At 38.9% G+C, this 19687-nt stretch overlaps 1 protein-coding gene across 1 annotated transcript; it reads left to right on the plus strand.

The window, feature by feature from the left end:
* The first annotated feature begins 13892 nt into the window (after positions 1–13892).
* LOC121049976 (secreted RxLR effector protein 161-like) lies at positions 13893–14636 on the plus strand. Its single transcript, XM_040508480.1, has one exon. The coding sequence runs from the start codon at positions 13893–13895 to the stop codon at positions 14634–14636; it is 744 nt and encodes a 247-aa protein (XP_040364414.1).
* Positions 14637–19687: the final 5051 nt, after the last annotated feature.

Genomic DNA, 19687 nt, shown 5'->3' on the forward strand with positions numbered 1-19687 from the left:
ACTAACAGTAATATGTTGGTGACTAGCCTAAATTTAATATAATTTTGTGGGTTTTATAAGTCATTTCCATTTTCCCTTTGTCTCTACAATGAACAAGCATAATTTTAACTATGACGAATACACATTCCTTGCAATGTCTAATCTATGAGGAAAATGTGTTCCTCACATTGATTAATTTACCGGGAATATTTGTCCCTCACAATTATAAATCTGTGAGGAATCTTCATTCCTTGCAACTATTAATCTGTGAGGAATCATCATTCCTCGGGATTATTAATCTGCGAGGAATCTTTGTTCCTCGCAATTATTAATCTGCGAGGAATCTTTGTTCCTCGCAATTATTAATCTGCGAGGAATCTTTGTTCCTCGCAAATTAATAATTGCGAGGAACACATATTCCTCACAATTAATAATTTGTGAGGAAATCGAAAATCCTCACATATAGTAATCCGTGAGGGGGTTTAAGCGAGGAAAATTTGCGACGCACGAGTTTCCTCGCTCATTAGTTTAAGCGAGGAATTTGGACATTTTGTGAGGAATTCCATTCGTCACATTTCATGTTTTCCCTTGTAGTGGCTACTGAATCATGTCCCCCAAAATATGTTGTAACTAATGATGGTATTTCTAATCGTATTTCTGGAGACTTTAAAGAATGGAAAAAGATTGATAAAACTTTACTTAGCTTACTCATGGCTACTCTTTCTGATGATACCATGGCATACATTGTTGGTTCTAAGAGTTCTCATGAAACTTGGACTTCTCTGGAGGAACGCTTTGCTACTGTATCAAGGTCAAGTGTAATTCAATTGAAGACTGATCTTATTCAAACAATTCAAAAAGGTGGAGATAATTTGGAAAAATATTTGCTCAGAATTAAACATGTTAGGAACCAACTTGCCTCACTTGGAGCTAAAATCTCTGATGAAGACATTGTGGTGGTCACTCTTAATGGTCTGCCTGCTGATTATGATATGATAAAAAATGTGGTAAGGGCAAGAGAGACACCCATCTCTCTTAAGGAACTTCATGCACAGCTTCTTGCTGCTGAAAGAGACATTGAAAATAGGTGCTCTCTACCTTTGTCTGCTACTCTTAATGCAATGGTAGCCAAATCTGAGCAACTAAAGACCAAGAGTACTGCATCCCAGAAGAAGAAGAATGCTCGAACTCCCAGTGACGAAAGTGAAGATGATACTAATTCCGGTTCTGATGGTGACATGCCCAACAAAGGATATGAGTTAAATTAGAGGTGGCAAACGGGCCACTATGCACTAGCACGGTACGGGCCCGGCACGCTTAAAAGCTGCCCGGCACGTCCCAAGCCCGTTAGTGGCCCGGCACGACCCGAGCACTTTAGAATAACGGGTCGGGCTGAGCCTAAGAATATTGGCCCATTGGCCCGGCCAGGCCCGAGCCCGTAATGGGTCTGGCAAGGCCCGAGCACGACATATTGTGGGCCGGTCCGTTACAAACACAAAATTTCATTTTTTTTTTAAATATTAAAAAACTACAATGATGAGATTTGAATATGAGACCTTTTTATTTAAAATCTCACGACAATTCCACCAATGCTTTCTTTTATATTGTCAAAATAATGAAACAAAACATTACATCCTTGTTTTTACATAAGTATTTTTTCTAAATATTAAATATATGTTTATTAATAAAGACTAATCTCATAATAATACAACTATAGAATGAAGGAAAGAATAATAGATACTAAATCTTCATTATATTAATAAAGATTAATCTCACAATAATATACTAAAAACAATATATTTTTTCTTTCTTATAGTGGAATATAAAAAATTATTAGAAATCTAATCTTAAAAAGCTAAGATTAAGAAAAACGTTGTAGAACTTAATTTATTTTAATTTTCTAAATAGTTAAATAAAATTAATTTTTATTTGTTCAAATTAAGATTTTAAAATCGTGCTTTATAGTGGGTAGGCACGAGCACGACCCGTTATTGACTCGGCACGAGCACGGCCCGGCACGATAATAAATGGACCGGCCCAAGCACGGCATGAAGCACGACTAGGCCCGTTTGCCACCACTAGGTTAAATGCAGGGTTCAAGCATGGTTTTAGAGGCAGTAACAACAAAGGGAAATACAATGGTGACCGATATAGTAGGAACAATGGCAGATATAATGATGACAAATACTATGAAGGAAGAAATTATGGAAGCAGATATAATGATGGAGGGAGGTACAATAGCAGCAACAGATTTTGTAGAGCTCATTGGAATAAAAGAAGTATTGTGGAATGCCAAATTTGTCAGAAAAAGGGTCACATAGCTACTACTTGTCAATATAGAAATGGCAATGCTCAGAACAATGCTTCAACAAGTATGGTGGAGTGCCAAATTTGTGGTCAAAAGGGGCATGCTGCTCTTGATTGTGTTCACAGAGGTAACTATGCCTACCAGGGAGCTCCTCCTTCACATAAACTTCATGCTATGGCAGCTCAATGTCCGCATGACTTCTCTGATGCTGATGCTTGGATCCTTGATACCGGTGCAACACATCATAGCACTTCCGATATGAACAATCTCACTACTGCAAAGGCGCATAATGCCAATGACAAGATTATTGTCGGCAATGGTGATGGTCTACAAATTAAGCATATTGGCTCAACTAATATAACTCCTTCATCTCACACTTTACATCTTAAAAATGTGTTGCATGTGCCTCAGATTACTCAAAAGTTGATGTCTGTCAACAAGTTATGTAGAGATAATAAATACAGGATTATTCTTGATGATGAAATTTTTCTGGTGCAGGACAAGGTAACTCTGGAGGTTCTGTTCAAAGGAAGCAGTAGCAATAATGGTCTCTACAAGCCTGTCTCACCTGCACCATTTGCTTTTCTAGGTCAAAGAATTTAGTCCTCTCTATGGCATCAAAGGTTAGGCCATCCTACCAATGCCATCGTAGTCAAAATGCTTGAAGCCTCTGATATTCCCTTCACAGCTGATAGTTCATCTCACATGTGTAGTGCCTGTCTTAATGGAAAAATGACAAGATTACCATTTTCTGATAGCTACAATAGGTCTGTTGTTCCTTTCCACAAAATTCATAGTGATGTTTGGGGTCCAGCTCCATGTAAATCCTTGGGAGAGGATCCTCTCCTAACTTCTTATCTTCCTAACCTACCTAAGCTTTTAACAAAAAAATGACACGTATCCATACTTACATCTAATGGCTCATATGATTTAGCACTATATCTATCTATTTTTTATTCAATCAGTGCGACTAAACCAGTCTCTCTCTCTCTCTCCATCTACTTCAATTCGCTTCATAGACCCTCCAAATCGTTGTGTGCCGCCGACAAGAAATTCGCTGTCAAATAGACAGGAGGCTTTGAGCAACGATCGAAGGTATTTCGTCCTCCATCACGATCGATGCTTTAAGTTCACCGTCGACACTTCGATTGGTTTGGTTTGGGATCTCCAGTTTGTTTGATTACTTTTGATTGATTTTATTCTCTTTGTCTGGGCTTGTTCTTCATCCCTCGAATTTGGGGATTTGCATTTTGAATTGGAAGCACTTTTTTTATTTTACATTGCAAAATTAGCCCCCTTCTGATATGGGATGACTCCTAATCAACTGTTCGTCATGAGGTGTTGTCATGCAGAATTTGTGTTCTGTTTTCGTTCCGTTATTGTTGTTTACTCTGATTGTAAAGAATTACTCTTGGGCTTCACATATGATAGTTGTCAATTATGACTTAATTCTAGGTTTTCCATGTCTAGATGTGATCATTATATGTAGTTGGCAGGTCTTGTTTGCCTTGATCTTATGGTCTGTAGTTTGTAGGCACATATCATGTCAAGATTTGATTATTTATATATGTAGTTGGCAGGATCTCCCAAGATTTAACAAACCAAGAGTGGTTCCTGAACTTGATAAAATTGTTGGTTGTTCTTGCTATGACAATACAGAAAACATATCAGTATAAAACTATCTAAAATAGAATGAATATGCATAAACCTCCAAGAGCCTGCATATTCATGAAGCTATGTTAAATGAAATCTATTACCAAGCAAATTTACAAAGACAATATTTTTACAGAAACTGCATATCTTCGAACTAGTTTTGTTAAGATGGTATGATCATTGTAATCTAGTATTTCAGCCAAATGCTATTCCTGGAGCTAACTGTTTCGCTGATTTTGGACTTGATGGTGGCAGAGAGAGAACTGGAAGAGGTCAGAGAGTTGTTTGGCCAAGCAGCAGAACACTGTTTGAACTTGAAGAAACCAAAATGAAGATGGTTACTAGCTAGCATTCGTAATGAACTGAGGAGACTGTAATTAGTAGAAAAGATCAGTGTCTGGTGCAAGAAGCAGTTATTCATTACATTGATCTTGTGTAATTTTGTGACTAATAGATTTCGTCCAATCATTTTGCGGAGAATGGTTTTAACTTCAACATCATTTAGTTAATCCTTTTATATAGACCCGACAGTTCTGATAAAAGAGACAATACAGACATTCTAAACCGATTTCGTCCAAATAAATTTTTGATCAGAAACAAACCACAAAAGTCATGCATGTTCATTTACTTTTTGTGATCAATGAATCCCACATCTCATCAACAGAATTTTCAGAGACCCACTGAAATGAGCATCTCTTCTTTTGACAGAAATACCAGTTCAGATAAAAGGCTTTTGAATGTTTCAGTGGTAGTCAATCTTCATCAGCAATAGGTTTGGTTCGCTCCTTAACATAAACCAAATGGAAATATGCACTCCATCTTCAACAATAGGATGGCCAAGTCAATTTCAACAATAGCTCTATTAAATCCAAAATTTTGGTAAAGTCCACACAGACAGACGACACCAATGTATTAGTTCGTAAGTTGAATTCAATTCAAAAAGGAGTGGAGACCTCAATTACGAAAACATTTGCTTGAAAACGAAACAGAACGTAAGGCTGCACAAAACTGAACTATTCATTTTCTGTTGGCAAGTCAATAGCAAGTATAAGGCTGCTCAATTGCCCTCTCCTCTTACAAAAACAAAACAAAAGGCTACATAATTGCACTCTTCATTTCTACAAAAACAAAACAGAAGCATGTACAATTGCCTTCTCCTCTTCCAAAAACAAAACATTAGCCTGCAGAACCTGCTAAAATCAAATCAGAAACAACCTGGGATCCAAATGGCTTATAAGAAAGTTCATTCATCAGAGAGGGAGAGAGATCTGCCAAAAAAAAAAGCATCGATTGTGATGGAGGATGAAATTCCTTTGATCGTTGCTCAAAGCCTCCTTTCTATTTGACAGCGAATTTATTGTCGGCGGCACACAACGTTCTGGAGGGCCTGTGAAGCGAATCGAAGTAGATGGAGAGAGAGAGAGAGAGAGAGACTGGTTTAGTCGCACTGATTGAATAAAAAATAGATAGATATAGTGCTAAATCATATGAGCCATTAGATGTAAGTATGGACACGTGTCATTTTGTTGTTAAAAGCTTAGGTAGGTTAGGAAGATAAGAAGTTAGGAGAGGCTCCTCTCCCGAAATCCTTAGAGGGTCATAGACACTATGTAACTTTCATCAATGACTGTACAAGATACATGTGGATGTTCCCACTTTTCAATAAATCAGATGTTGCTTCTATATTCATACAATTCCATTCCTTTGTTGAAAATCAATTTTTAGTTCAATCAAAATTCTTCAATCTGATGGAGGAGGAGAGTATACCAGTAAATTCCTAGATAACTTTCTGGTATCTAAAGGCATTCAACACCACTTTTCATGTCCCTATACTCCTCAGCAAAATGGTTTGGCAGAAAGAAAAAATAGACATGTAATTGAAACTGCAATTACACTAATGTCAGTGGCTTGTCTTGATCTTCAATTCTGGTACTATGCATGTGCTCATGCATGTTTTCTCATAAACTGAATGCCATGCCAAGTACTACAAATGCAATCTCCTTATGCCAAACTCCATAACAAACACCCTAATATTAGCAATCTGAAAATCTTTGGTTGTGCAATTTATCCCTATCTCAGACCCTACAATTCCAATAAACTGCAACAAAGATCTGTGCAATGTGTATTTCTAGGATATGCACTAGGGTTCAAGGGTGTTCTATGTTATAATCCTAATAATACAAAACTCATTATCACAAGGCATGTGATATATGATGAAACTATAATTCCTTTCAAAGCTCAATTTCAGTCCATATCCAATTCTGGTCCTACATTCTCCTCATTCTCCAATCCTCATGTGTCAATTCCTACACTTATTCCTACTAGATCATCATCCAACCTTCATAATTCTACAACTGAAACCAATAGTCATTCACTTGTATCAAATCTAGTCCCTGCATCTTCATCTCATAATAATCCATCTGATGAGCCTCTTGAATCACCACCACAATCTCATGATATTACTGCTGCTACTTCCTTAAGCGCAAATAGAGAGTTGCCTGTCCTAACTCTTGCACAACTAGACGTCATTTTACCTTCTTCTGAGGATACTGCTGGGCATGAATATGAAGATTTACAGACCTCTCAAGAAATTCCTGGATGTTTACCTGATAATTCTCATCACATGGTTACTCGTAGCAAGGCCGGAATCATCAAAAAAGAAAGATTTTGCATATTATAAGTGCTACTTTACTGCTGTGAATACTAGAACTTATGATCATTTAGCATTCTTCTCAGGATTTACATGTGTCAGTGAAATCAGTGATGCTTCAGAACCTAGTAACTATAGGGCTGCTGCAGGAATATTGCATTGGGAAAATGCTATGAAAGAGGAGATTGATGCTTTAATGGCACAAGGAACATGGACTCTTAAACCTGCACCTAGAGACAGACATGTTGTGCGATGTAAGTGGGTCTACAAAATCAAGAAAAATCATGATGGGTCTGTTGCTAAATACAAAGCTAGATTAGTGGCACAGGGATATACACAGCAGTATGGTTTGGACTATGAAGAAACATTTAGTCCTGTGGTTTGCTCTTGCTGCTTAAAATACTTGCTCTTGATGTTAAAAATGCATTCCTTCATGGTGAATTAAAGGAAGAAATTTTTATGAAACAACCAAAGGGTTTTGTGAGTCCAGACTATCCTTCGTATGTCTACAAATTGTAAAAATCCCTTTATAGTCTCAAACAAGCTCCTAGGGATTGGAATGAGAAATTCACCAGTTTTCTACCAGCTCTAGGCTTTCGATTTTCTTACTCAGATCCAAGTCTATTTGTTAAGACGGCAGATGGTTGTGTGGTGATACTTTTTCTACATGTCAATGACTGTTGTAGAGAATTGGATAATTGTATTGTATTCATCTCACCATGAGGTTTATATAGGGTTACATTATGTATGCAAAAGGCAATACATAATATCTATACTAATCAATCGCACATTACAAGTATGTCAATCGCATACATTACGAGTCTGTCAATCACATACATTAAGCAATACCTATTGCATGAATAGTCATTATCATTTACAACACTCCCCCTTGGATATTCCATGTCAATAGTGTTGCCTCTGCTATGCGCTTCTAAGTTGCCTTGTCAAAAACCTTGCCAACTAATAAAAACCCTGTGGGAAAAAACAACCTTGGTCGAAGGAGAAAAAGAGCACAACATGCGTGAATGTGGAGTAGTCGACATCCTTCCACACTCCCCCTTGTGCCGCTCAAACTCGGTGATGACGTTTTGATCGTTGCCTCACTAAAAACCTTGCCAGGTAACAAAATCATGTGGGACAAAAATAACCCTGGTCGAAGGGAAAAAAGAGCACAACACGTCCTTCACTCTTCAAGATCGAACATGTAGACATCATACCTCCCCCTGATGTCAAGGTCTCCCCTTGATTCTACAATTATGGGAGTTCGGATAACTTTCTTAATCCGATGCTCTTCACATGTTTCTCAAAGGTGGATTTAGGTAACGACTTGGTAAACAAGTCCGCTACATTATCCTCTGAATGGATTTGATTCACTTCAATATTTAGAAGTATTTGTTGTTGCTGATTGTAAAAGAACTTAGGCCATATATGCTTGGTGTTGTCGCCCTTGATGAAACCTAACTTCATTTGCTCAATACAAGCTGCATTATCTTCATAAATGCATGTAGGTTCATCTATGGTAGACTTCAAACCACAAGTTCCTCGAATGTGTCTAACTACAAACCTTAGCCATATGCATTCTCGCACGGCTTCATGTAGAGCGATAATCTCTGCATGATTTGAGGAAGTAGCAACAAGGGTCTGCTTTGTAGACCTCCAAGATATCGCAGTGCTTCCCATGGTAAAGACATAACCAGTTTGGGAGCGACCTTTGTGAGGGTCAAAGAGATACCCTGCATAAGCAAAACCCATCAAGATATGTTGTCATTTTGATGGAAGGGAGGAGGAGCACGGAAGGTGGCGTTTTGTCTTGTGGAGTCCGATCCCACTTCCGTTATTTCTTTTCTCACAGTAGGGATAGAACAAGCCCATATCAATCTTACCTCTCAAGTATTGAAAGATTGTCTTTATGCCAATCCAATGGCGGTGTGTTGGCGCAGAACTGTGTCGAGCTAACAAGTTCACTGCGAATGAGATGTCCGGTCTTGTGTATTGAGCTAAGTACAATAATGCTCCTATTGCACTTAGATAGGGCACTTCAGCCTCTAATAAGTCTTCGTCCTCATTCCTTGGACGAAATGGATCTTTTTCAGGCTCAAGACTACGACCAATCATGGGAGTACTCACAGGCTTTGCTTTATCTTCATTAAAGCACCTTAATAATTTTTGAGTATATGCTGACTGATGGATCATAATGCTCGAGTTCACTACGGTGCTCGAGTTCTAGTCCGAGGTAAAACAGTGTTTTCCCAAGATCTTTCATCTCAAATTCGGATTTCAAGTCTTAGCAGTTTCCTTTAACTCATCTAGAGTTTCAATTAGGTTCATGTCATCGACATAAACTGCTACAATTGCAAATCCGGAACTTGTCCTCTTTTTAAACACGCATGGGCATATTTCATTGTTGACATATCCCTTCCCAATCAAGTAGTCACTTAGACGGTTATACCACATCCGTCCGGATTATTTCAATCCATATAGTGAGCGTCTCAATTTATTGAAAATGCACTCCGCCCGTGGTTTAGAGCCACTTGACTTGGGTAATTGAAGTCCATCTGGAACCTTCATATATATCTCTAAATCTAGATCCCCATAGAGATATGCTGTAACCACATCCATAAGCTGCATGTCAAGTTTTTCATAAACTACCAAACTGACAAGGTAGCGGAACGTTGTAACGTCCATTACGGGAGAATATGTCTCCTCGTAGTCAATTCCAGGGCGTTGTAAGAAACCTTGCGCCACAAGGCGGGCTTTGTTTCTAACAACCTCATTTTTCTCATTACGCTTTCTAACAAAGACCCATTTATGGCCAACAGTCTTTATACTTGGGGGTGTCAGCGTTATAGGCCCAAATACCTGTCTCTTTGTTAGTGAATCTAATTCAACCTGGATCGCATCTTTCCATTTAGGCCAGTCTGCTCTTCATTGACATTCCTCAATGGAGCGAGGTTCGATATCATCGTGTTCTATAATTTCTTGAGAAATAGAATATGAAAACATATCATCAAGGATAATAAAATCTCGATTCAACGTCTCATGTACACTAGTGTAATTCATGGAGATCTCCCTATTCCCTGGAATTGGTTCTAACATTGGAGCATCCCCCAATGATGTCTCTTAGACATAACCATAATCCGGAATATCTTCATAAGACGGGTTATTTATGTCGATGATTAATGGATCTTTCTGTGCCAAACTCGCTTTCTCTATTGGGCGAGAATCCATCGAACCTTTGGGCCTCCCACGTTTCCTTGCTGGGAGCTTGCCTGAGCCACATTGCCATCACTATTAGTGGTGGAGGTGCCATGCCCAATACCCCTAGGGGTGGCGCCATGTCCATGATTTTTAGGGACATCAATCCTTGCAGCCATGTTTGCAGTAGGTATATGTGATCTTGTCACTTTAGCGATATCAGAAAACACATCAGGCATAGAGTCTGCTACGTTCTGAAGATCAAGAATTCTCCTCACTTCAAAGTGGGGACAGACCACGACAATTCCTATCGTTCCTGTTGAACATTATTGTTCCTATCTCCCCCTAACGATGGGAAGAATGTCTCATCAAAGTGACAATCCGCAAATCTACGGGTACATAGATCGCCTGTCAAGGGTTCTAAGTAGCGGATAATGGTTGGAGAGTCATATCTAACATAAATGCCTAATCATCTTTGAGGACCCATTTTGGTGCACTGTGGTTGCGCAATTGGCACATAAACTGTACACCCAAATATGCGGAAGTGTGAGACATCAAGCTCATATCCAGTAACCATCTGGGACGCAGAAAAGGGTTGAGTGGCAGTAGGCCTCAGACGAATGAGCACAACTGCATGCAATATTGCATAGCCCCAAGCAGAAACAGGGAGATTGGTGCGCATAACCAATGTTCTAGAGACCATTTGCAGTCTTTTAATGGCAGCTTCTGCGAGACCATTTTGGGTGTGAACATGAGGAACAGGGTGTTAAACCTCAATCCTAATGGACATGCAATAGTCATCAAACATTTTTGATGTAAACTCTCCAGCATTATCGAAATGAATTGACTTAATGTGATGATCAGGGTCGTGAGCCCTTAATTTAATGATTTGTGCTAGGAGTGTAGCAAATGCAACATTTCTTGTGGACAATAGCATGACATGTGACCATCGTGTTGATGCATCAACCAACACCATAAAATATCTAAATGGTCCGCAAGTTGGTTGAATAGGTCCACAAATATCACCTTGGATTCTTTGTAAGAAAGGAATATTTTCTTTAGTGTCCTTTGTATAGGATGGTCTTGATCCTAATTTTGCTAAAGAGCAGGCTTTGCAAAACGAAAGATGGACTTTAGAAGCAACCAGGGAAGTATCCAGTTGAGCAACAAAGTCACAATTGACTTTATAAGTAGAAAAAGGAACTAAGGAGGTATTGGTGGCATCAATACCACTTTTGGGCCGCAGGGAGTAGGCGGCGCCAGCCCTACCTTGGATCGAATTTTGGTTCTGACTTCTTTTCGTTTTGAAAAATGGATGTTCGTGTGAAGTCTTTAATATACAGATCATCATATCACGACCTGGGTGTGCTAACGGTCATGCCAAAGCCTATATGTGTCAGAATCCCATAAGTCATCTCTCATGACATGGTTGGATTCAATAATTCGAATAGTGGTTGCATACAACCCACTAGATCTACACATAAGTTTCTCTAATACTCGTTTATGTCCGTAGTCATTAGAGGTGATGCAAGGGAACTATTGTCCATTCTCACAATGTGTTTCCACATGAAAACCATTTGCTCTTATATCTTTAAAACTCAATATGGTCCTTCCAGCCCTAGGAGCATATAGAGCTTCGGTGACATTAATACTTGTGCCATTTGGCAACATAAATTGAGCTAGTCCTCGACCATGAATCAATTGTGATGGTCCAGCCATCGTAGTCACAGAAGATCGACTAGGCATCATCCATAGAAATAGTTGCCTATGTCGCAATATAGTATGTGTGGTGCCACTATCAACATGGCATTCCAACACTCCAGGAAACATACTGAAAAATAATAAAGTTCGGATTTAAAACATGTCCATGACATCGAATAATAATACGATACTTTATTAATAAAGATAGTCAATGATTACATCAAAGGTCCCAAAAAGTCTAATCCAAAATAAAATCAAACTAAGACACATTGTAGTCACTCTATCCGTTTGGTAACTCCAATAAAATATGACCAGGAAAGTAGAGAGAGATGTTGGTGGAGCGAGGCTCTCTTAAGTACCATTAATCTCAATGACTTTCCTAAACATCATATTTCATTGGGTGCACCACATAAGAAAGAGTTTAATACAATTGTCATTTATTGACCAAGGCATATTGCCATTACAAAAATTCTTGGAAAATAAAAGGACTAATCTAATCAAAGTCTGCGGCATCCTTGTGCACTTCATCATCAGCTTTAAAGTCCTCTATGGTGAGATGGATGTCTCCACCATTTTCTTCTTCTTCTGCAAGGTACAATTTTTGCTCCCTCAGGTCCCTGTATGCCCTGTATCTTGAAGCTAGTTGCTCGCTTGCCTTGCATTGCTTGAACCAATGCTCACTTGATCCACATCGATGACACATGTCATTGTGGTTGCCTCCCTTTAACTGAGGTGCACGTTGTGGGCGTTCCCTAGGAGGGTTGGTGCCACCACCACGACCGGTTCTGCTCCTTGCGCCCTCTTTTGGGTGCATTATAATTCGCCTTATGAACGCTTTTAGTTCCAATGGGCCTTGAATTATAATTCCTCACGCATATGTTATCATGTTTCTCAGCTATAGATATGAGATTGATAAGCTGATGAAACCTCGTGATCCGTCCAGCATTGACTTCAGTGCGGTATTGCTTTGATACCACAATGGCTTAAACAGGAAAGGTGGAGAGAGTTTTCTCAATTAGCTCTTGCTCTATAACAGGTTGTCCACAAAACCTCAACATGAACTGTAGGCGAAGAGCTTCTGAATTATATTCAACAACAGACTTGTAATCAGCAAAGCGCAGATTGTTCCATTGAACCTTCAAGTCAAGGAGGAGGGAATCTTCGACATTGCCAAAGCGCTCTTCTAGCACTACCCATAGCTCTCTTGCATCCTTGATCGACATATACTCCAATCTGAGTGCCTTGTCCATATGGCGTCGCATCAAGATAACTGCTTGAGCATGCTTTGTAGGTGTTCGCACGAACACACGATCCAGGTTAGGTGCCTGGATTGTGGGTAATATTCCCTTTGAAGTGAGGTGGTTCTCAACATCGGTTACCCAACTGTGGTAATCCGAGCCTATTGAGTCAAGCATGGGAAAGTCGAGTCTAGGTTCATTCGACATCCTGAAATAAAAAGAGAAGATATATAAGTTTCGGAGCTAAACTTCCACGAAAACTAAAATAATAAGATTTCCGAGCTATGCTACCAAGAAAACAATTTCCAAGAATCTCTTTTGGATTAGACCAAATAATAATGTTTTAATATGGTCACAATTTGATGCTTACGGACGCTCTTAGTCCGAGCATTATGAACACTCTTAGTTCGTTAAGCGTGAATCCCTACAATTCCGCTTTATTAAATAATCGAACCCATATTTGTATATTGAAAATCGTGCATAAAATAAAGGAATTTAAAAGACAAGAAAACAAGAACTTTAATCTTTAAAACTTACTTGTTGAAATTCGGAGCAAATTCGCTTCTGAACAGCTCCCACTTCGAATGGTGTACAGATCTCACAACGACTCTAATAGGGCTGAAATTTGGAGGTTAGATAGAAGAGGCAGACACGAACAACTTTGATGAAGGAAGGATTTTGATCTGAGTCCCAATCAAGACGTTTCGGGGTGTGCAAATAGGCTGATTTGCACAGGAACGAGCGTGCTACTGTGCTGCAGGAGCAGCGTACGGTATGGCTAACAAGGGATAAGAGCTTGCGGCAGTTTTTGGTGAAAGAAATTTCGGGTGTTAGGGTTTTTTTCTGGCTAGGGCTTGGGTTAGAGTATCATGCTGATAACGTGTTGTAGAGAATTGGATAATTATATTGTATTCATCTCACTATGAGGTTTATATAGGGTTACATCAGGTATACAAAAGGCAATACATAATAGCTATACTAATCAATCGCACATTACAAGTATGTCAATCGCATACATTACGAGTCTGTCAATCACATACATTAAGCAATACCTATTGCATGAAGAGTCATTATTATTTACAACAATGACATTATTCTCACTGAAAATGATGACACCGTAGTGCAATTAGTGATTGATGAACTCAGTGTAGTTTTTGACTTGAAAGATATGGGAGTTCTCACCTACTTTCTTGGCTTAGAAATTTCATATCAAAAGCACAGTATATTTGTTTCTCAAGCCAAGTATGCAAGGGATTTGGTTGCTAGAGCTGGAATGGCAAGATGCAGGTCATGGTCTACTCCTTGTCTCCCAAACAATCATCTACTTCCTACAGATGGTGAACCATTATCTGATCCTACTTTATACAGAAGCCTAGTGGGAGCCTTACAATATTTGACATTCACTCGCCCAGATATTGCTTCTGCAGTGAATACTGCATGTCAATTCATGACGAAACCAACGGATATGCATATGGCAGCTGTGAAGAGAATAATCAGATATGTTCAGGGCACTATCACTCAAGGATTGAAATATGTTTCTAGTCCTCCTGATCTTGTAGCTTACAGTGATGCAGATTGGGGTGGAGATCCAGCTACAAGGAGGTCTACAACAGGATTTGTTGTGTTTCTAGAATACAATGCTATTTCTTGGCAATCGAAGAAACAACCAACTATTTCTAGGAGCTCCACTAAAGCTGAGTATAGGGCCTTGGCAAACACAGCTGCAGAGTTGTTTTGGATCAGACAGGTGTTATGTGCTCTCCAAGTATATCTTCCTCAGCCTCCATTAATTCATTGTGACAACTTATCTACCATGGCTCTTAGCTCTAATGCAGTGTTTCACTCTCGTATAAAACACTTGGATACTGACTACCATTTTATTAGAGAGAGAGAGTACAGAAGAAAGATTTGAGTCTCTAGTTTGTTCCTACTAATGAGCAAATTGCAAACATTTTAACCAAAGGTCTTGGTACAGCTCTTTTCCAATAACATTGCAGCAATCTGAACTTGGGGCACCCAGTTCAGATTCAGGGGGGATGTTAATATACTAGAAGTAACTGTATGGTTCTATCTGTTAGGCCAGATGGCAATATATGCTAGAAGATTGGAGTCGGTTAAACAGGGAGGTTATTAATCTGGTAGTATATAAAAAGGGAGGTTACTGGTTCTGTTCTTTATGTGTGAAACAGAGAGTGAACTGAGTGAAGAAGTGAGAGATTATTCTAATTGAGAGATAAAGAGAGATTGTTGTAATTGAGAGATAAAGAGAGATTGTTGTAATTGAGAGATAAAGAAAGAGAGAAAAGAGTATTGTGATTGTTTTTTTGTAATTTGATTGTGTTCTGAGTTTATATGATCAAGGATTACTGGAAGTTCTTTCATTGTGTTCTTCAAGTTTTTTTTTTCATATCATGTGCTAGTATTCTATGAGCATGCATGAACATTTGTAGAGATGATGCAAGAGAATAAGAGTATGAAAAAGAATCCATGAGCCATTTTGGTGATCTACAAGCTGAGGTTGATAGATTCATGAGGTAGCTCACCTGTTGTATATATATTAGGAAGATGGGAGATATTCTATGGCAATTTGAGTTAATTTCTTGGCACTCTACTTGCATTTTGCCAATTTTTCTTCCTTTAGCTCTATATAGGCACAAGGAGCAAGACTCTTAGTACCCGAAGTCTCCCACTCATTCCATCTTGCCAATTTTTCTTCCTTGAGCTCCATATAGGCACAAGGAGCAAGACTCTTAGTACCCGAAGTCTCCCACTCATTCCATCTTGCCAATTTTTCTTCCTTGAGCTCCATATAGGCACAAGGAGCAAGACTCTTAGTACCCGAAGTCTCCCACTCATTCCATCTTGCCAATTTTTCTTCCTTGAGCTCCATATAGGCACAAGGAGAAAGATTCTTAGGCCATCTCCAACCCACCAACATAAAATGCTAAAAGGCTATTTTTTAGCCCAAATGATCTCCAACCCACCAAACTTAAGGCTAAAGGTGAGTAGAGAGTAGAGGTTGCAAACGGGCTAGCCCGGCCCGACCCTGCCCATTTTAAGCGGGCCTAGTCGTGCTTCGTGCCGTGCTTAGGCCGGCCCATTTACTTAAACATTAAGCCCGGTCCGGCCCATGGCCCGAGCCCATATCTTGTCGGGCCGTGCTTGTGCCGGGCCAATAAACAGGCTGTGCTCGTGTCTACCCACTATAAAGCAAGATTTTAAAATCTTAATTTGAATAAATAAAAAATAATTTTATTTAATTATTTAGAAAATTCAAATAAAATAAGTTCTACAATGTTTTTCTCAATCTTAGCTTTTTAAGATTAGTTTTCTAATAATTTTTTATATTCCACTACAAGAAAGAAAGAAAGAAAGAAAGAAATAACTCAAAATATATTGCTTTTAGTATATTATTGTGAGATTAATCTTTATTAATATAATGAAGATTTGTATCATATCATTCTTTCCTTCATTCTATAGTTGTATTATTATGAGATTAGTCTTTATTAATAAACATATATTTAATATTTAGAAAAAATATTTTATGTCAAGACAAGGATATAATGTTTTATTTCACTATTTTGATAACATAAAAGAAATAGCATTGGTGTAATTGTCATGAGATTTTAAATAAAAAAAGTCTAATATTCAAATCTCATCATTGTGGTTTTTTAATATTTTTAAAACAAAATGAAATTTTGTGTTTGTAACGGCCCGGGCCACAATATGTCGTGCTCGGGTCATGCCAGGCCCATTACTGGCTCGTGCCGGGCCGAGCCAATGGGCTAATATTCCTAGGCCCAACCCGACCCGTTATTCTAACGTGCTAGGGTCGTGCCGGGCCACTAACAGGGTTGGGCCGTGCCGGGCAGCTTTTAAAAGTGCCAGTCCCGTACCGTGCTCGTGCTTAGCGGCCCGTTTGCCACCTCTAGTAGAGAGGGGTAAATTTAGCCCCAAAGTTTGCCTTTTAGCCCTTATGGCCAAAGGGAACAAAAAAGGGAGGCCCACCGTTGGGTGCTACTGTGACATATGCATGACATCAGGAACAAGAAGTTTTTTTTTTTTTTAATAGCCGTTGGTTTTTTTTTTTTTTTTTTTTTGAAATTTTACACTATAAATACATATCACCTCAACCTTCTTTTTCACATCTTCCTTCTACTTCCTCATATATATCTCTCATTTATTTTTCCTTTATCGAAAATAAAGATATTTTTTATTATCTTCAAAAAAAAATATCAGGAAAAATATTTTTTTATCATAAAAATGATTTCAATTACTATAAGTGAAAATCTGATAAAAAATAATAACATATATATATAACATATCCAAAATGTGAAAATATATTTTAGGGCTATAATTTAGCCTTGTCGGGTTGGAGATGGTTGATGTCACGTCGATGAATAGTGCAGAATTCAGGGCTAAAATTTAGCCCCAGGGCTATTTTTAGCCATTCCAATTGGAGATGACCTTAGTACCCGAAGTCTCCCACTTTCATTCCATTTTGCCAATTTTTCTTCCTTTGTCTCCATATTAGCACAAGGAGCAAGACTCTCGATACCCGAAGTCTCCCATTGACATTCCATTTTGCCAATTTTTCTTCCTTTGTCTCCATATAGGCACAAGGAGCAAGACTCTCAGTACCCGAACTCGATCATTTTGATTTTCTATGACTCTTAAGCTTATCATTAAATTCCTGACTGTGATGTCACTAGACTCTCAACTGATGGTTGTGATAATAGTCATTTTCTAGCTTAGAATGTTATCACATCAGCTTCTAAATTCTTTTCCTGATTAATTGCATTTTCTGGTCATAGTGGTATCGTTTTCATTTGATGAGTATGGCCATTGTATTTGACTTTGTTTGACAACTATCTTGCCTCCATCTACATATCTACAACCTTTTTAATTATTGACTTGTAATGAAGTACTCCACAGCGACTCCTTGTGAGGAACAGTTAGAAACTCATGCTTTTGGCCTCTCAAATAACAATTTCTTGCAAATAATCCTGAAAATACCAAGAGTTTCACAATCATTTACACAAGTCTCTAGGCGTAAGACAAACAAAATTTTAATTTGCCCAGGATTAGTGCTAAGAAGGCTGATTTGTGCAACAAACTTCTAAGTCAACACTAGTCCCAAGTCCTTAAGTTCAAGCCAGGTTACCAGAGCTAAACGCCTACAATTATATTCAACAACCTATTGTATCTGAGTGTGTCACACCTTGACCTCGTGAAGTGACTATTGTATGATCAAGTACATTATACATCCACATTGCTATTTGATGTAGAGTGAATGGTGATAAGAATTGAAGAACAGCTCAATCATGGAAAAGGAGGAAAACCCGGTTTGCTCCAACTTTGCATTCGGTGTCCGAATCGCGATTGCTATAGCCCATTCTCTCTACATCAGTCTCCTCCACCTCCGAAGAACTCGACACTGAGTTCTCTTTAGGATAAAGAACATCATCTTCACGAAACTCATGCAAATCAACAACATTAAAGGTATTAGAAATGCCCATGGAATCAGGAAGTGTAATAACATAAGCATTGTCGTTGATCTTCTTCAGTACCTTGAAAGGACCATATTTTCTTGGATTCAGCTTGTTGTAAGTACCAACACGAAACCTCTCATTCCTTAGAAACACCATCACGTCATCACCCTCTTGGAACACTTTAACTCTTTGATGCTTGTCAGCTGCAGCTTTATACTTGGCATTAGTTTCTTCCAACTTGGCGTTAACTTCTTCTCTAACAGACTGCAAATCCCTAGCCATGCCCTCAACAGCAACACTAACACCAGGAACTTTAGGAAGCTTCACTAAATCAACCACATGTCGAGGAACAACAGTATAAACTAATGAGAATGGTGACTTTCTTGTGGTGCTATGCACAACACTATTATAAGCAAACTCCACCTGTGGCAAGGCATAATCCCACTGTTTGGGCCTATCTCCACAAACACTCTTGACCATGTTACCCAAAGTTCTGTTAGTAACCTCTATTTGCCCATCAGTTTGAGGATGAGTTGTGCTGCTACGATTCAAAGCTATTCTAAACATTCTCCACAATGTAATCTAGAAGTGACTAAGGAACTTCGTCTCTATCAGAAGTAATGGACTTGGGCACTCCATGCAAACGAAGCACATCCCTGAAAAATAGTTTGGCTATATTGGAAGCATCAGCAGTCTTCTTACAAGCTATAGTGAGCCATCTTGGAGAACCTGTCAACTACCACAAACACAGAATCCACACCCTTTTGAGTACGGGGTAATCCCAACACAAAGTCCATAGCAAAATCTTGCCAAATATCTTCAGGAATAGGTAAAGGTAAATAAAGACCAATATTTTGGGACTGACCCTTAGAAACCTAGCAGGTGTAGCACTTCCTCACAATAGTTCCTACATCCTTCTGCAGCTGTGGCCAGAAATACCTCTCCTCAAGGCTAGCAATAGTTTTATGTCGGCCCAAGTGTCCACTCAAACCCCCTCCATGCAGATCTCTGATCAGTTTCTCCCTCAATGATGAACTAGGAATACAAAGCCGATTGCCCTTGAATAAATAATCATCATTCACATAGAAATCTGCAACTGCATGATTGCTACTGCACTTCGCCCAAATCTCCTTAAAATCAACATCTTCCTCATATAATTCCTTCAAGAGATCAAAACCCATAATCTCCATAGCTAAAGTGACCAGCAAGGAAGCCCTCCTACTCAAAGCATCTGCCACCCTATTAAGAGTACCATATTTATGCTTAATTACAAAAGGAAATTTCTGCATAAAACTCACCGATCTTGCATGCATCTTGTTCACATTTTTCTGACTATTAAGGTACTTCAAGGCCTGATGATCAGTGAACAATACAAATTCTCTCTGGATTAAGTAGTGCTCCCATTGCTTCAATGCCCAGAACACTGTATAAAATTCTTGATCATAAGTACTCCACTTCTGATGAGCTTCAC

The sequence above is a fragment of the Rosa chinensis genome, chromosome 6 (genome assembly GCF_002994745.2).
Source record: "Rosa chinensis cultivar Old Blush chromosome 6, RchiOBHm-V2, whole genome shotgun sequence".
Classification (NCBI taxonomy): domain Eukaryota; kingdom Viridiplantae; phylum Streptophyta; class Magnoliopsida; order Rosales; family Rosaceae; genus Rosa; species Rosa chinensis.